At 51.0% G+C, this 16,891-nt stretch overlaps 6 protein-coding genes across 6 annotated transcripts, besides 3 other annotated features; 3 read left to right on the top strand and 3 right to left on the bottom strand.

Moving 5' to 3' along the window:
* Positions 1-149: 149 nt before the first annotated feature.
* On the top strand, positions 150-1,513 carry NFIA_011900 (putative cell division protein kinase (Ctk1); the record flags this gene model as incomplete). The annotated part of the gene is made up of 4 exons (XM_001264397.1): positions 150-214; positions 285-387; positions 440-1,270; positions 1,340-1,513. 4 exons carry the CDS (start codon positions 150-152, stop codon positions 1,511-1,513), a joined length of 1,173 nt encoding a protein of 390 aa, XP_001264398.1.
* A 2,120-nt stretch (positions 1,514-3,633) lies between these two features.
* Positions 3,634-5,715, top strand: NFIA_011890 (SH3 domain protein; the record flags this gene model as incomplete). Its single annotated transcript, XM_001264396.1, has 1 exon — positions 3,634-5,715. One exon carries the CDS (start codon positions 3,634-3,636, stop codon positions 5,713-5,715), a length of 2,082 nt encoding a protein of 693 aa, XP_001264397.1.
* Positions 4,445-4,470: a microsatellite.
* A 678-nt stretch (positions 5,716-6,393) lies between the features above and the next one.
* Positions 6,394-8,865, bottom strand: NFIA_011880 (OPT family oligopeptide transporter; the record flags this gene model as incomplete). Its single annotated transcript, XM_001264395.1, has 2 exons — positions 6,394-7,932; positions 7,990-8,865. 2 exons carry the CDS (start codon positions 8,863-8,865, stop codon positions 6,394-6,396), a joined length of 2,415 nt encoding a protein of 804 aa, XP_001264396.1.
* Positions 8,866-9,236: 371 nt separating this feature from the next.
* On the bottom strand, positions 9,237-10,334 carry NFIA_011870 (D-isomer specific 2-hydroxyacid dehydrogenase family protein; the record flags this gene model as incomplete). The annotated part of the gene is made up of 1 exon (XM_001264394.1): positions 9,237-10,334. One exon carries the CDS (start codon positions 10,332-10,334, stop codon positions 9,237-9,239), a length of 1,098 nt encoding a protein of 365 aa, XP_001264395.1.
* A 762-nt stretch (positions 10,335-11,096) lies between these two features.
* NFIA_011860 (uncharacterized protein) lies at positions 11,097-12,080 on the top strand (the record flags this gene model as incomplete). Its single annotated transcript, XM_001264393.1, is given in 3 exon segments — positions 11,097-11,354; positions 11,528-11,671; positions 11,688-12,080. 3 exon segments carry the CDS (start codon positions 11,097-11,099, stop codon positions 12,078-12,080), a joined length of 795 nt encoding a protein of 264 aa, XP_001264394.1.
* Positions 11,833-11,856: a microsatellite.
* Positions 12,081-13,348: 1,268 nt separating the features above from the next.
* Positions 13,349-13,374: a microsatellite.
* Positions 13,375-14,089: 715 nt separating this feature from the next.
* On the bottom strand, positions 14,090-14,373 carry NFIA_011850 (uncharacterized protein; the record flags this gene model as incomplete). The annotated part of the gene is made up of 2 exons (XM_001264392.1): positions 14,090-14,196; positions 14,253-14,373. The coding sequence occupies 2 exons, from the start codon at positions 14,371-14,373 to the stop codon at positions 14,090-14,092; spliced, it is 228 nt and encodes a 75-aa protein (XP_001264393.1).
* Between the last annotated feature and the right edge of the window lie 2,518 nt (positions 14,374-16,891).

Here is a 16,891-nt window from a genome sequence, read left to right as displayed (position 1 = left end):
CATTGCTGGTTCATCACAAGGCTGGTTCTTATTGTCAGTACAGGTAGTCGATGAGCCGGTTATCAATCTTCCTTTGACTAGCTCGATTCCTTCTCCAGGTTTATTCCGTCATCTCTGCCCCACGCGTCTAATTCGAAACATCCAACAAGATGGCTGCATCGGACTGGAAGAAAGCTCTGGGGTTCACCGATCGATTAACGGCAATTCAATCTCTGTAAGCCTATGATTATCGAGGCCAGTCTACTAGAACGTCGGTCTTGGCAAATTCTAATACTACAGCCTAGGACTACCGCCTATCAGCGAGCTTCGTCTTCAGCTGCCTTTGCTGAAGCTCAGTCCCAAGCAAAGAGGTTCGAAAGTGAGGCTTATGAGAAAGCTACCTCGAAGGTCTGTTCTCCACCATGGTCATCAAACCGCCTGCTCATAAAGGATCTTGCAGGAAGAATATGACAGGATGTGCCAGGATGCCATCGATGCCGCAGAGGCCAGTGGTTCGGTAGCTCCAATAATCAGCAGTCCAAACCAGTTGCAACATGAGCCCGAAGAGGGTGCATGGACAGGAGGAGAAGCAATTGGTCCGTTCAAAGGATGTCTCCATGTGTTTGATGGACTTCATTCCACTATCTATAAGTCCAAGCGTGAGGATGGAGCTGTGGTTGCGGTGAAAGTTACTATTCCCCATCTCTTGACGCCACCACATGACGCTGAGCGCGAGGTTCGACTTTTGAAAGAAGCCGCGAGTCCTCATGTTATAAGTCTGCTGGACTCGCTCAAGGTTGACGGAGGAAGACTCATCCTGGTCTTCCCCTATCTAAAATACGACATGGAACATTTGCTCCGCCGTGATATGCTCACTGCAACGCTGATAAAGGCCCATTTGCACGATATGTTCAGCGCGTTGGCACACCTTCATGAGCTGGGAATCATTCATCGGGATATCAAACCCTCTAACATTCTGTTGGACTCGCCTGACGGCCCGGCGTACCTGGCGGACTTTGGTATCGCATGGAAAGAAGGAGACAGGAGCTCCGAGCCGGCTGATAAAAAAATTACCGATGTAGGAACCACATCTTATCGAGCGCCTGAGATCCTGTTTGGGTTCAAGGGATACGGAACAGCTTTGGATCTGTGGGCCGCTGGCTGTGTTGTGGCCGAAGCTGTCGCTGTCGGGCACAAGCAGCTGTTTGATTCCGGGCCCGTGGGGAGTGATCTGTCGCTTGTTCAGTCGATTTTCAAGACCCTGGGAACCCCAGATGAGAGTACCTGGCCCGTAAGTCATCCGTCCATATTGAGTCGCTCTGCCTCTCTGGTGTTCGGGCTAGGTTAACATAGAAAACAGGAGAGTGAGAAACTTCCCGACTGGGGTAAGATCGAGTTTTACCGATTTCCTGCGAAACCGTGGGATGAAATTCTCAGAGGAGCTTCTTCTAAAGGACGGGATCTCGTGAGCAGACTGGTTCGCTACGAGAGCAGTGAACGGCTGTCTGCTGCAGAGGTAGGCTACGCATTCTAAGTGGACCGGCCTGATGCTAATATTGTGGCAGGCCTTGAATCATCCATATTTTTCAGCAACCTGAAGCCAGTCTGTTCCAGGGGTTTAATTGCCATGATCTCACATGATACAGCATCATCTCGCGATGATGTTGCGATCATCATGGCCAAGCTTCTAGCGGCCCACCAGTCTGCAGCGGGTGTTTCAGCCTTTAAATTTGAGTCGGCTCGAAGCGGCATTACTACCACAATGATTGCCAACTCGCCACACCCTTGAGTGGTTGAGCCATAATTGTGACTGGGGCTGAGCTCCAGCAACTGATTCCTTCAAATTTACTCGGTACACTTAGTCAGGATCTCTTAGTCCAACCGCAACCGAGGCACTGACAACTCGTCACAGGATGAACACATGGCTAATAAGCGATCATGTAAGCGAACGCAATTTCCGACGGGATCGGCGGTCTTGAATGCGAGTACGATTTGAAATGTGGCTGCAGCAGTGCAACAATCACACCTTGCAGTCAGAATCATCTTAAATAGATATCTGCGTGGCGCACACAAATCAAGATCCACGGTATTGAAATAACTAATTACGAATTGGAATCAGAGAAGATGAATGAAAAGCAGCCTTCAGCCCCCAATGGGATGATTATATTCATCCCAGTAAATGGCGCTAGGAACGACCGGAGATGGCGGAGAATTAAGAGGGGCTTGGCTAATAACGAGACCATCAAATCGCAGCACAATGCTGATACTACGGAGTAAATAACTACGGTATACAGTGATGACTAGGTAGAGAGCACAGAGTGATGCAGGCAACCGAGTGTGCGAGGATTAAAGATTATTACTTGAAAATGAGCTGTGCGCAGAAAAGAAGCTGACTCCCAAGGTAGACAGCGAGAATCTAGGGACTGAGAATAGGTCCATAGTTTGCTTATCCCATGGATGCTGGGTATCCGGCAGTGGAATTTTGAGACATCTGTACGAAGCATTATTAGAGAACGAATAATTAGGCTTGGTCCCCTTGACTCGATTAACTCGGTCATGTCGTGCTCAAGGCTAAACCTTCCTCGATGTGGCATGTCAACGAGGCAGATTTTGTGATTCTCCCACCTTGTCATATCCCAGACAATCAATATCTACTCTGTGCCTACATAAATACTGAGAGTGATTGGTACATAACTGTGTTTAAATCAATTATGATAAACATGAAATGATCGAATCCAACAATAATGAGCTGGATTATGGCGGCTCGCTGAGTCGTATTGGTCATTACGGTCATGAAACCAGGCACCGTCACACCCATCAGCCAATGAGCAAAGGCAGAACCCTGCGAACAGCGGGTCTGGACCAGGGAGGATGGCCCCATCTGGTTAGTGTGGTCAGACCCAGCCCGTGTCTCTCTTGCTTGTGATTGGCCAGTCCCCTCATTTTTAGCTCTGATCTCATTTCGTTTACGTCCGCCCGTTTGTGGTAAATGATTGACGGTGGCTCATTTCCCTTTGCTACTCCGTACACAGGTAGACTCAGTACAGACAGAGTACAGACAGCCCAGAGCAATTCCCGTTGATGCTCTCTGCTGAGTGTTAGTTAGGGCGTCTGTCTCTCCCGCTCAGGGCCATCACCACCACCAAATCCGCCGTCTTTCGCTTCTTTTCTTTCCTTCTCTCGTCCTTCTTTTCCCTTTGCGACCTTCTTCCTTTTTCCATCTCCCAATTCGTGGTCATTCCACGTTTTGGTATCCCTTCCTTCATTTGACACTTTCGCGGCCTGGCAGCTCGTGGTTCTTTCATTCATTGAGTGGCTAGTCCGCCAGCCCCTCCATAACCCAGATTCATTCTTTTACTTCTCACATTCCTTGACGCGCTTGCGCTCCCTTTGCTTTGAAACGCGGCCTGCTTGATCAGACCAGTACGAACTAAGGGTCCATCTTTGATCTAGACACGTCTTGTCGGGTCTTTTGTTTTGATGGGCAAGAATCCCATCCTCTCGTTATCATTATATCAGGTCTCTGCAAGACCTACCATCTCATCATACCACCACCATCATCATCATCAGAAGTCTATGCTTCTTTCCGTCGTTGTCGTCTGAACCAATTGCTCTTCCAGCAGCGAAGCAAGAGCGACAACCTCAATCGCAATCATGGTACACGCTCATGCGCATCGCGATCACCACGCTGCCCTTGAGGAGCGAAGTCTCGAGGAAAGAGATCCCAAGAATGAAGCCGTGACCATCGTCTACGTGACAGCAGCTCCCACCTTTGACGGTCCTATCGGCGGCTATGTAACGGGCGTAGACCCGGCAGAAACGGCGACACGACCGAATCAGGGTGTCGGCGCTCCCGTTGGACACACACGGCCTCCCGCAACCGAGGAAGAAACAACGACGGCCGAACCGAAGCCGAAAACGACCAAAGAGACGAAGCCTACGGTCACCGAAGCGGAACCCACGACCACTGAACGTACCACCAAGGCGACCAAGGCGATCACCACCGACAACACTGAGGACATCACCACTCCGACCACCTTCTCCACGGCCACCTCTAGCTCGACTTCGTCACTGACTATCCCAGGTTTGGATACTACCACTACCACCCGTGGATCATCGTCTCTGGAAAAATCAGCCGCGCCATCGGCCTCTCCAGTTGCTGCCGATTCGAGCTCGGGACTTACCGGGGGTGCTAAAGCGGGTATTGCAATTGGTGTGATTCTTGGACTTGGTTTGATTGCGGGTTTCATCTTCTTCTTCATGCGCAAGAGGAAGCAAGGGCAACAAATGGCAGCGGCCGAAGCAGTCAACGAGAAATCCCATGAAGCCGATAATATGCTTCCCCCTGGACCTCCGCCAAAACCCCAACCGATGACCCCATCTGAACCTCCTCAGCTCAATGTCCGCCCTGTCACTCAGTTTGCACCAGATCTGACCCCTATGGGCGCTCTCGCTCCTGGCGGGGCTGGTGCTGGTGCTGGTGCTGGTGCTACACTGGGAGTCGCTGCAGCTGGATCGCGTAACTTGACCGGCAATGCCTCGCCGCCCCATACGCCACAGTCGAGCGTCAGTAGGACAGATCCGTTCGGCGATCCAGTGAATCCCTTTGGCAATCAGGCGGAAGCTCCGTCCCCGGTTGCAGCGACAGGCCCGCCGAGTCCCTCGGCGGTCCCTCTTCCCCAATCTCCCCTGTCACCCACTGTCCCGGCACCGAGCGATGCTGGCGTAGAATCTGCTCTTGGAGCTGCCGTTACCGGAGCCGCAGTGGCTGGTGGTGTTGCTGCCGCTGCCGCGGCCAAACCCTCCGACAAAGACCTCCCTGGCCGCCCAGAAAGCTCATCGTCCCAAGCGTCATCGGTTCCCGAAGGCTCGGCTCAAAGTCCTGTAAGCGCCGTTAGCGCTGATCCTGCACCGATCGCCACTGCTACCGCGGTTGCTGCTGTTCCAGCGTTCGGACCCGGCGGTGCTGCAGGCCCTCCTCCTCCTCCCGGGCCAAGCAATGTTCATCGCGTGCAAATGGATTTCAAGCCTTCAATGGAGGATGAGTTGGAGCTGCACGCTGGTCAGCTCGTCCGGCTTCTGCACGAGTATGACGACGGTTGGGCGCTCTGCGTCAGACTCGATCGCTCGCAGCAAGGAGTCGTTCCCCGGTCTTGTCTTTCTGCCCGTCCCGTGAAGCCTCGAGCCCGTCCGCCTCCAGGAGCCGGTCCAGGCCCTGGCCCCCGCGGGCCGCCCCGACCGCCAATGATGGGACCCAACGGCCCTTGGGGGCCTCCTCCTGGACCTCCTGGACCTATGGGGCCACCACCTCCGGGCTTCTATCCTCATGATCCCCGCCCACGGTCACCCTCGGCCCCGCGCCCAATGTCCCCGGCTCAACACCCTCATGGCGGACCCCCGCCCCCACGCCCGTATCCCCAGCACCCAATGTCTCCTGCACAGTTTCCTCCCACTCCGCGATCGTTCTCGCCAGGTCCCGGTGGCCGGCCAATGCCGCCAAGATCCATGAGTCCTGGACCTTACGGACCTCCAGGACTGCAGAGACCGGAGATGCCAGCGAGCCAGCGGAAACGTAGCAACAGTGCAGGTGGGTCAGTGGGACCTATTCCTCGTTCAACTGGATCACCAGGACCAAGCCCTCTGGCCGGGCCAATGATGCCACCTCCGTCCGGTGCCCTCCCAGCAATTCCCACCCCGCCACCGCAGCAAGCACTGGTTCGAGATGATCACGCGTGAAGTCAATAGGCTAATGAATGTCCAAATGTGAACGAAAAGCGACCTGCAAATGCAATTGATTGATATGAGGGGGGCAGTTGATTGTTATTGCCGCTGGACGGAACGAGCCTGGTATGAGTATCACCTGCGTCTGGGACGAATGAGCCCTGTCAACCTGCTTTTTCGATTTCGCTTCTCTTCTCCTCGTCGGAGGACTCTCTTTCATACTTAGTATCTTTCTATCCCCTCTTTACGTTTTCTTCTACGATGCCGGCAACTGTCTCCTCTCGAAGCAAGAGAAAGCTCTGCCCATGTCTTGTTCAACGGGAATACCCACTTCTTTCAGCCTTAACAATTTCTTTTTTTTTTTTTATTCCCCCTCTCTTGAGAAAGGATGTTGATTGTGAAGTTCATACACTGTGCTTTATCTCTACCCCCTATACAGTGCGTTTATTGTGTATCAGCACAACTGCAGTTTCTCTTGTCTTCCATTCGCATTTACATCGGAGAATGAGAATCAAAGGAAGGGGTCTGGCTTCCTGCAATAATCCTGTACGTTCTCTGATTGCTCATGTATAGTTGGTGGTCGTCTATGTAGATAGTAGTGAATACAGCAAAATCAGAATATTTTCAATAAAGGCTGTAATCCTCGAATAGTTCTTATGCTTCTGCAGATGATACTATATACATGTTGTCTATCTAGAGGTGTGGAACATTCCCACTAGCCAGAAGCAAATTGACAATACTGATGATTCCCTCTCCTAGAATCAACCCTGAGGCTAGAACCACCACCGACGAAGATGCCGCGTCCGCTTCTCGGGCGGCCTGCTCGGCTGTTTTCCCGGCCACGGCCGCGGGGATTCTCGATTCTCCGGGTGTTTGATCTGCTACGGTTTCGCCCGGGGTATCCGAGGTGGTGGTGCTTGTGTGCTTCCGCGACCACCACCAGGCGATTATCCCGCCGATAGCTCTGGCCAGCGTGAACGAAGGGACATTGAATATGCCGACGGCGACCGCGATGCCACCGGGGACCCATGCCCTCCAGGGAGCAGAGACGTTGCGGCGGCCGCCGTTCGCCAGGGGCGAGGCGGCGTAAATACGCAGGATGGTGATGCCGACGAAGACGGTACCTGCGAGCATGGAAGCCTGCCAGGCCATCGGGGGCAAGCCCTGGCCTGTGACGAGGCGGGCGGTGAAAATCCAGACGTAGGCGGTTGGGGTCTGGAACATGGGGCCGGGGACCTGGTAGACGCTGACATACATCCTGTAGACGGCGGTGGAGAGGACGGCGCCGACGAGGCTGCCGATCATTTGGCCGTAGAACTGGGCTTTGGGGCTTGCGCCGAGGAGGTGGCCTGTCTTGAGGTCCTGCATCATGTCGCCGGCCTGCAGGGCGCCGGATTCGGAGACGGCGCCGGCGAGGAGGTTGGTGATTAGGGCGGTGCGGCGGGAGAAGTGCGAGGCGGGCGTTGCGAGAGAGAAGAGGAGCTGGGTTAGTTTGCTGATTCCGGAGACGGGGTTCAGATCTGTCTCGCCCAGTGCCCGGACGCCCATTATTGATAGTAGCACGGCGAGGAGGGTGGCCAGGCTGGAGAGCAAGGGCGACATGACGTCGCCGAAGACAATGTGCATGCAGACTACGTTCAGTATCAGGGTCAAGGGAAGCAGGATGGCCACAGTCCGAGTAGAGATGAGCTGGGAAGGCGGCGCATCATCTTCTTCCTCGGGTTCGCTGTACCTTGCCGGGAGGTGGGTGGAATAGGCTGCTGTCGATGATTCCTCAGAAATGGGACTCAGGGCGGAATATCTGACGTATGAATGGCGAGAACCGTTGTTCGACGCTTGGGCCAGAATCCATTTTCCGGCGCGACTGGAAAAGAATCTGGCCTTGAGCTTTGGAGCGTTGGCGATGACGGGCTTCAAAACCAGCCAACCAAGACTGACAAGCGAGTCGGCCAGCATGATGGCTAGAGAAACCCATACAATCCAGCCCTTACTTCCATCCTCCCAGCTACCCACAGGCCCAGGCGCCCAGCCACGAGCCTTTGCGAGCGGAGATAAGATGCCCCAGCCGAGTATCGCCCCAAAAAGCATATGCATGCAGGTAGATGGGCCCATGATGATTCCTTGGCCAATGTATGCGGGGGACGGGTTGAGCGTCCATAGCCAATTTTGTGCTAGGGAAAGGCCAAGGATGGGCACATCACGGACTTGGGGGACAAAGTAGGAGAATAGCGTCTGTCACGGTTAGTGTCGCGGGCTCGGTTTAGTATGACCAGTAGCAGGAGACCTCACATAAACACCAGACACCGCAAAAGCGCCCACCAGGAGACGCATCTTGGACCTCCAATTTCGCCTGTCTGCTAACTGACGTTCGCTGTCATCCTTTTGCAGTAGCGCAGTTCCCTCTTCCTCTCCGGTTTCATGCGTCATGGCAAGCGTTTCACCCTCTCCTTCTCTTAGCACCGCAGTCGAATTGACGTTTTTCTTCGCCTTCTCGTCACTAGACCCACTCCCGTGTAAAACTCTGAGCATGAGAGCCGATGCCGTCCCACTGGGAAACCTCAATTTCTCTCTGACGATTACCTCCTTTCTCAGCGGGACGGCAAAGACAACCCCGAAAAGGCAGACTCCCAGACTCCAAAGTACCAGTTTCCAGAAGTTGAGCTTCAACGGACCGCCTTCTCCGGTACCGCCGTCGCCAGAAGGCCCATCTTCCCCGTCTCGGACCAGGAATTCCAACGCGGGAATGACGCCAACAAACCCGCACCCTAACGGCATAGTTCCCACCGCCCCAGCCACCGTCTGAATAAGGACGTTTTCTATGGGCGTGAACGGGTAAGAGAGGTACTTGGAGAAAACTTTGAAAACAGAGAAGCCGATAAGTGCTGAAGGCATGGCCATTGTGCTGATCCAGCCGGTCTGCAAGCCGAAGTAGGTATTGGAAAAAGTGATCAAGGCGCCAATGACGAGTCCAACGAAGAGGGAACGGGGAGTGAAACTCTGAGGGGATGTCCGAGATGATCTCTCCGTTTCTAATTCCGGGTCGAAGACATCGTAACGGTATCCAGGGCTCCGTTCCTCGTGGCCTTCAGAACTCCTGGGGATAGCTGAGCCAGCTTGCTCGGGGGTGTTGGCGCGGTGGCCATTGTCGGTGGCACTAGCCGCCATGGTGATGGATTGATAATTCATCCAGACCGCAATTCAAGATACATCTCTCAGAGCTGCAATTTTCGTTCCATTCAACAGACTTGAAGAAAGATCATCCACAAGATGGCAGTCGAAGGGCTGATTTGTCGACTCGAGAGGGGAGCACAGAATGTTGGAGTTTGAGGCGACGCGTGACTCAACACGGTGAGATAAGCGACATGATAAGCGATAAGATAAGTCACGGTGATGTCAGCGTCTACTATTAACTTAGTTAACTAACTAACTAGCAGTGTAATTTGGGTGTTCAACAACAACAACAGGTGCATCGCTAATTAATATGATTATTTGCTAACATGCTAATTGTCCCGGAGTATAGGATATTAGCCGGATCATTATGTCACGACATTGCATGGCTGTCCTGCACTCCATCCTTCAATGGCCTGCTGGACCATCTGCGAATAGTTGGCTAGGGTTTTCTTCGATAGCCACGCTAGATGAGGAGTGACAATTAGATTAAGACCCTTTGTCCCGTCGGACAGTAATGGAGAGTTATCCAATCCAGCAGGCTCTTGACGGAAGACATCCGTGGCCGCGCCGGCAATCGTACCCTTTTTCAAAGCCTCGATTAGTGCGTCTTCGTCTACGATTCCTCCGCGGGAGACGTTGACGATGACAGTATGCGGTAACATAATTTCCAACTCTGGGGTCGATATGAGATTCCGCGTCGAAGGACTAAGCGGCACTGCCACGAAAATGACCGTGCTTTGTCTGATGACCGCATCGAATGGAGCTCGCTCGATGCTGTCGACCGTGCTCAGTGACGCCGATGCTGCAGGATCTTTCCGAGCTGATATGAGCACTTTCATCCCCAGGTTGCGTGCGAGCTGAGCGATCCTTTGTCCTACATTTGTATTGTCAGCCTCGAGAGCAACAATTGACGGAACCACATCGGACTTGACCGACTTACCAACAATCCCGTTTCCAATAATACCAACTACTTCGTCTTGGCAACTCAAAGGAGGCTGGCCGTGTTTGTCGAGAAGTTGATACATGATGGTTCCTTTTTTGTGCGCCCATTCGCCCGCTCTCGTCAACGTGTGCATATCCAGTATGCGCCGCCGGGAAGCGAAGTACAATCCGATTGCATGCTCGGAAACTGAATCCACGTTTGCGCCAACGGACCTGCTCACAGTGATCCCTCTCTTTCTGCATGCTTCGAGATCAATACAATCCGTGCCCACTGCTGCGACGGCAATAAGTTTGAGATGCGGTGTCACCTCAGGGGAGAGTGTGTGCGCGTCAAATGGGATATATGAGAATACAACAACTGAGGCATCATGAATACGCGAATGGAGTTCTGAGAGTGAAGTCTGCTGATAGACGGTCGTAGTAAAAGTATGACCAGGCGGGAAGCGAAAGTCGGGAATTGGACAATAATCGGCCTGAAGGAAAACGATGTGGTGGTGCGTCGGGGACGGATTTGCGCTCATCTTTGAATACCTGTATTCAATATATATCCTGAGGAGTCTCGTGGGTTGGTTTGAAGTTTGAACCTTGTTATGTGAAATCTGACAATAATGATAGTGGCATTTCACCATCCCGCACTAGATATATGTACTAGAGAGGCATCCCCACGCCCTACGAGCAACAATTCCGTGTGGGTCTAGGCGGATTGTTACATCGTTCCTTGTACCTCCCCGCAACTCTACCACCAACAGCCCCTAAAAGATTCAGATATGCTCTCTCAGATAGCTTCATCGATACCGGGTTAGGCAACAGGACCCTCGTCGATATCGCAGATATTTGTTAATATGAGGGGAATCCTTATTGGTTCTTGCACGTTGCTCTGTATGTCGGCGCACTAAGCCAAGGGTGAGAAGGGTGAGAACTACAATTTAGGTCACTACTATGAGTCCCCGAGCTCAAGATAAATAGGAGGGCTTCTTTGACTTTTATTTGATGTTTCTGAACTGTACATTCGATTCCTTTATCTTCAACATCTTGTCTATATTTTCCCTCTCTCCATTACTCACATGACCTAATGGCCCTGTAAGAAGTAACTAGTGTTGTAGGCAGCTACTACTCCAACGCCTTAACAGAAAGGTTACAATGGTGATTTCCCCATGGATTCACCAGGCCTAGAACAGGCTTATAAGCCTCCCTGAGGTAGTGACCCTACCTAGGATCTTTGCCCGTATCCACTCATTTCACCCGCCTACCTCACCCACCCGTCTCCCATACTATCTCACGCCATGAACATATTTCGCAAACTCCGTGGTAAGGCCAGCCGGAGCAGCCGTGGCAAAGAGCCCGCGCCATCAGCGCCGGCCACGATAGCAGAGAGCAAAAGTGTTAACCCGTCCCCTCCCCCTGGCGCCATGCATATCAGCGAGGTGAAGCGGTCACCCACCCTGCGATCATCTATCCGCAAGCCCGGTTCCGAGACCCAGTTTATTACCATTATGGTCGCGAATGCCAAAGGCGCCGCCGACTACTTGCGTCTTTACAGGGTACGTTAGTTATCCATCTATCTACATATCCACCCAGCGCATTGCAACATGCATACATGCACGCATGCTCCTAGTCGATTCAAGTACTATATATACTATACCACACACCCCCAACCCGGCGCTAGCCGAGCTGAGCTCACTCGCACCCGCGCACGCGGTTTTCATCTATATAGCTACTGCAGCGAGAAACGGATTACGGAAGCGAGTTCGACCTGACAGGCGACTACGAGACGGACTACCTTTACGATGGGTACATCTACAATGTCCGCTTTGTTTCCGTGCCGGACCCCACGGGGCCTTGGGCTGCTAACTTGGCTGTTCACCATCATGCAGCATGTCTGTCTTGTTTTGACGTATGACACCTCGTCAAGGGAATCGTGGGATAAACTGGTCGCTATCTGCGAGGGGATGCGAAGTCGCAGCGAAGATGGGGTCCTCTCCCCTTATCCTTTTCTTGCGACGGTGATTGTCGCCATGGGTGAAGGTGAAGGTGAAGGTGAAGAAGGCCCCATGTCTGTGTCGCAAGGAGAAGCCGAGGCATTTGCAACCCAGCGGAAGTGTCTCTTTGTCGAGGTTTCGCGCAGAACTGGGCGCGGTGTTTGCGATGCGGTCGGCTCACTGGTTGAGCGGGCGCACGGCGCTCGTGGGCAATATCCTATGGATCAGGAGGGGGAGCCCCAGAGGTATAAGAGGGCGCAGGTATTGAAGGCATTATTTTCACCATAGCTAGGGATGGGATGCCCGAGGAGGAATGGCGACATCAGACAGCAAAGTCAAAGATAGTGTGGAGGGCAAGTATATTCATCATTTTCCAGTTAGAGCGGGATAACACAACAGTATGTATATACCATCAAGCTTCACCCCCCTGTTCTTCAAAAGCGCTCGAACATCGGCAATGACCCCAGTGACACTCCGATAGTGGCCGCTCCACGCTTTGACCAGAATAGGACCGAGTCTGGCTTCATCTAAAAGATGGAGAATTCTCCGTCTTAGCCTGTCTTCCTCCTCTCTCCAGTCAGGCTCCCCTTCCACTTCAGTGTGCGGCAGGCACTCTGCATTACGCTAGTCATAAGTTGAACATGATTCAAACCAAGCACATACGACCACAGGGTGTGGAAAACAGGGCTTCCCGTCCGCTCAGCCGTACTTAAGCCACACGCCGGCCGGTTAGTAGTTGGGTGGGTGACCACCAGCGAATCCCGGCTGTTGTATGTTTTTGCTCACCTATTTTTGCTTCAGTATCTATCCATTGCTGCTGGATACCCTGGCCCCCCTGTTCAGCGCTTAGTTTAACTATCTATTGATGTTTCCAATTTCTCTTTCGTAGATTTATCTGTCTTTCTATTTGTATACACCTTAAATGTTCTCTCCACCGTTCGTCTAATCCTTCAACTGACCAAAGCGATGGATTTCGTCTATTTGCATTCTTCCGCATTGGCGAATCGCCTCTAAGCTGTGTCAGTATCACAATCTGGTATTCTTGATTGACTCCGCATCATCCGCTGCCTTCTCATCTGTCAGATCTTCGGTGCTCAAGAATGGCTTGCCTCCGCCCTCCTTTTCATGGCCACCAAGGTCTCGATACTGTTGTCGACACCGTGGACTCTCCGAAAATATGACCGGCAATCTCCACCTCTATCTATAACTTTGTCCTTCCAATAACCGACCTGGAATGTCATGTCTAGTGACTCTTGTGCTGGCTGATATCGCCTCCCTTTAGGAGCGGCATCGTTAGCTCTCAATGTGGGCCCTCCTTTTACAACAGTCGATGCACCAAAGCTTGTAAATATCACTCGATTTGCTCGGTTTGCTCAACCTCCATATTGAGCTGTATAGTGTTTGACAATTTTCGCATCGACATTCCTTATTCTGAGCTTGCTCTCGTGTTATTTGCAGCTCATTGTACCGTCTGCGACAGCTATCGCATATTTCACAGAGCCACTCTCTCAGGTCTTTCTCCCACTTTTTCGATGCATATCGCACTTGCAATAGTAGAAGAGAAAGAAGAGAAAGAAGAGAAGGAGAATCTCCTAGAGGAGTTTGGGCACAAGATATGCTGCCATAAGGGGAATTCTGAGCCACAACGGCCGCCTCAAAAGCTGATACAAAAAGACTCAAAGCAATGCACAAGGTGCGGGCGTACAGACGGTACTAAGGTTTGGAGGTGGTCAGAGAAGAACAGTCAACTGCTCTGTCACTCATGCGCTGATTCGGAGCAAAAGGAGGCAAAGATAGGCACAGAATACAGGGCGCGGCCCGCTGAATCACTCAAAGAAGCAAAAAAGGACATACAGACATGCTCTTTCTCTTCTTTCTCTTCTTGTTTATGCAGGTTGCATTCCCATTTTTCCGATCACCTCAGATGCAAACTTCCGCAGCTTAGCAAGATCCAGCTCAAGTAGAGTACCTATTGCTTGCCCTGGGAGCAGGGCTGGTCCGAATAAGTCGCCTTTCGTGAATTGAATCAGCTCGTTCTGGGGCAAAGGTACCGGTGCGGGGAAGATAGGCTAATGAATGTCAGCTTCAGGTCAAGAATCGCGTCGTGGACATAAATAGATGATTACCATCGTGGAGGAGACAAGGTTGCCGGTGCTATCCCTGCGCCAAACTTCGGCAGTGCCCTTTATTCTGTTGTACGACAAGGCAGACCATTTGAGTAAGATCACTAGGATAACAGATGGATTTCCTTTGAGCCACAGGTTTTTATCGCTCCGTAGATGGGTGAACAATTCACTTCAACCTGATTCTACGACAATGCGAGGGTCAGGGTCTGTGTCCACACGGAGGAAATGATCAGGTTCCTTGACTGATCCTTGGTGAACACCAGTGAAATTATCGAATGCTAAGTTGTTGCATATTATTAGTGCAATAACATACATGAAACTAGAAAATACGTACTGGTTCCAACTCCGCTCCATAGAAGGTCTGCTTCAGCACTGTTGATGATTCCATTCATACCCCATTCCATGATTGCGCGGTTTATCCACCGCTGGTGGACGTCATGGAGGCTGGTGGGCATTATTTTGAGCCGTAATAGGCCGGTGTATGAGTTGTAGTTTATCCTATTACCGCATCATGCTAAGTATTAGAAGATAATGTTCGGTATGAGTTTGCAAAGCGCGTGTCATACCTCAAATTCTTCCTCTCAACTTCAGAGTCTGCACGTAGCGACCGGCAAATCAGTCCCGCATCATCTGGGCTGAGCGAATATACAATCTCCGTGTACTCTGAGATTCCTGCGAGGCTTCGTCTAATTTCACTAAAGATTCCCTGCGCTGAGGGGTTTGTGGTCGGGGGGCCTGTACAACACTCTGGCTGAAATGGTTTTCGTGCCAGGTGAGGGTGGTCTTAAAGGGAGCGATCTTCATGATGAAGCTGGGAGAAGCAATGATTTGAACGCAATGAAGTATCGGAACGTACTAAACAGGAGTTATGGATGTTGGTCAGCAGGAGGAAAGAAGGTTAACAGTGTCATGAGGAAGTAACCCGGATCACGTGACCAGCCCGATGCATAAAACCTTCCCATCCGACCTTAAAATTAGTACGGTAGTACCATTAAATAACCCTCATTTTGCTAGTCTTAATAATACCAATAATACTCTGGATATATTACGTTGGTGACATCAAAACCGAGAGAAACATCTATGAGTTGCTGTTGTTGTAGTATACCCTTAGAGATTTGATCTATAAGTGGGTCCCGGATGCTTTCCTACTACTACGGAGTACTCCGTAGGTAAGCATCCATCGGACTGTCAGCCTGTCAGGGACGACAGGGCTAACAAGCTTTCCGTCAGGCGACCTTAAGTGGGTCTTTGCGCGCGGTTCCTATCTGAGTAAGACCTCTGCATGATAAGCTTTAGCATTTAATCTTTGTTGTTGCTACCTGAAGTTACTAGTATATGCTATATACTCAGTGCGCAACTCAGTATGTAGGAAAAAACATAGAAGTAGGTTCAATTGTCTTTGAAGATGATCTCTTCTAACAATGTCATACTATACTACTGTAGGATCGGGATCCTCTGCAACGCATACTTCTAACCAGTCCAATTCTTGTATGCTGTGACTCTAACTTAAGAGGAAGCAAGGAGCAGGCATTGAGGGGCTAAGTATTTACTTTCAGTATGCTCTCATACAAAGAAGTCATTTTATCCGATCAACCGCGGTGTCGACGTCAGCTGGGTTGAGATGATACCTACAGTAGGTAGACGTTGAGGTGTGGGCGACTTGGCATTCGCCTTGGCAAACAATAAGTAAAATGATGATTGCTGCGGAGTCTAGCACTTGGTATCCACATAATCGACCGTTACGGGTCAAGTTTGCCTCGAGGTTGACACCCCTCGCCGCGGCCCACCATGGAAAACATACCTATCCAGACTTGGACACTTCTTATTGCTCGTAGACATATGTATTGCGTCTCCTCCTGTCAATTCAAGTGATAGGCTAGCCCTGGTCTCTTCGAATAACGGTGTACGAGGACTAGCTTACTGATACCTGACAAATGATCAATGTTCCTCGGTTGAGTTATCTGAAGGCTTTGGTCGTTTTCCCACAGACCGGTAGTAGAGCCATCCCTAGATAGAGATGATTACCTTGTGAATTGACCAAGATCTTCTGCCCAGAGAAAGAAGCATATTGTAGTCTTTGCCTTCCAAGCCGCCGATGATGTATTGCACAATGATATCTACTAGCTGATAGACGTGTTCAATACCCAATTGCTATTCCTGATATGCCGACTCAAGGAAAGTGATAAAGCCGGGTTGAAGAAGCACCAGAAATTTTCGCAAAGAAGGCATATTTCGAGAATGCCAGGGATACCTGTTTTTCTTGACTTATGTGGCGGTAAAGAAGTACAGCAGCCCAGAGACTGCTGCAAGTATATCGCAACTGAGGTGTATACCAGCCTGCATGTTTATATTCGATTGCCAACCGCCGACATGAAATCTAGAGATGATTAGGAGATCTAGAATTATGTTCATAAGAACCTTGATCGAGCTGATCATAAGGGGAACATCGGGCTTATCCAGGGCCCTTGTAGCGTTAGAAACAGCGACTTCAATGGCAGAGCTCAAAGCTGAGAATGCGCTAAGGCGGATATAAGTTATGCTAGCCATCTGAATATTATGTAGGATGAAAGTGGCTGTAAAGGCATTTACTATACTTGCAATGATGATACTTATGATAATATAAGAGTGGTCTGAAAGAGTATGAGGATAAGTGCTAATCCCAGATTAATGGTTACCCATACTGCACGGGGAAGAATCTACCTTGCGAATAGCTTCACCTCTCTCCCTTCCTTCCCTATGCTTAGTATTCTCGTTGTATGGCTACCTAGATAATGATCAATGGATAATTTGATATCTAGCCTGAGCTGCATCACAGCAGGAAATGAAAGGGGCTAAGGCTATGCAATCTCAGAGGTAAAAGATTGGCTGGGGGTAGAGTTGCGTTCGGTCCGAGTTCAGGCGAGTTCAAAACCAGTTGGCACTGAACCACTGCGATTTTGAGTCTAATTTTTAGAACCGACCCTGATCCAGTCT

Source organism: Aspergillus fischeri, genomic scaffold (assembly GCF_000149645.3).
Source record: "Aspergillus fischeri NRRL 181 1099437636249 genomic scaffold, whole genome shotgun sequence".
In the NCBI taxonomy this organism is placed as follows: domain Eukaryota; kingdom Fungi; phylum Ascomycota; class Eurotiomycetes; order Eurotiales; family Aspergillaceae; genus Aspergillus; species Aspergillus fischeri.
Note: the sequence above shows the minus strand (reverse complement) of the source record. Positions and strands in the feature narration are given on the sequence as shown.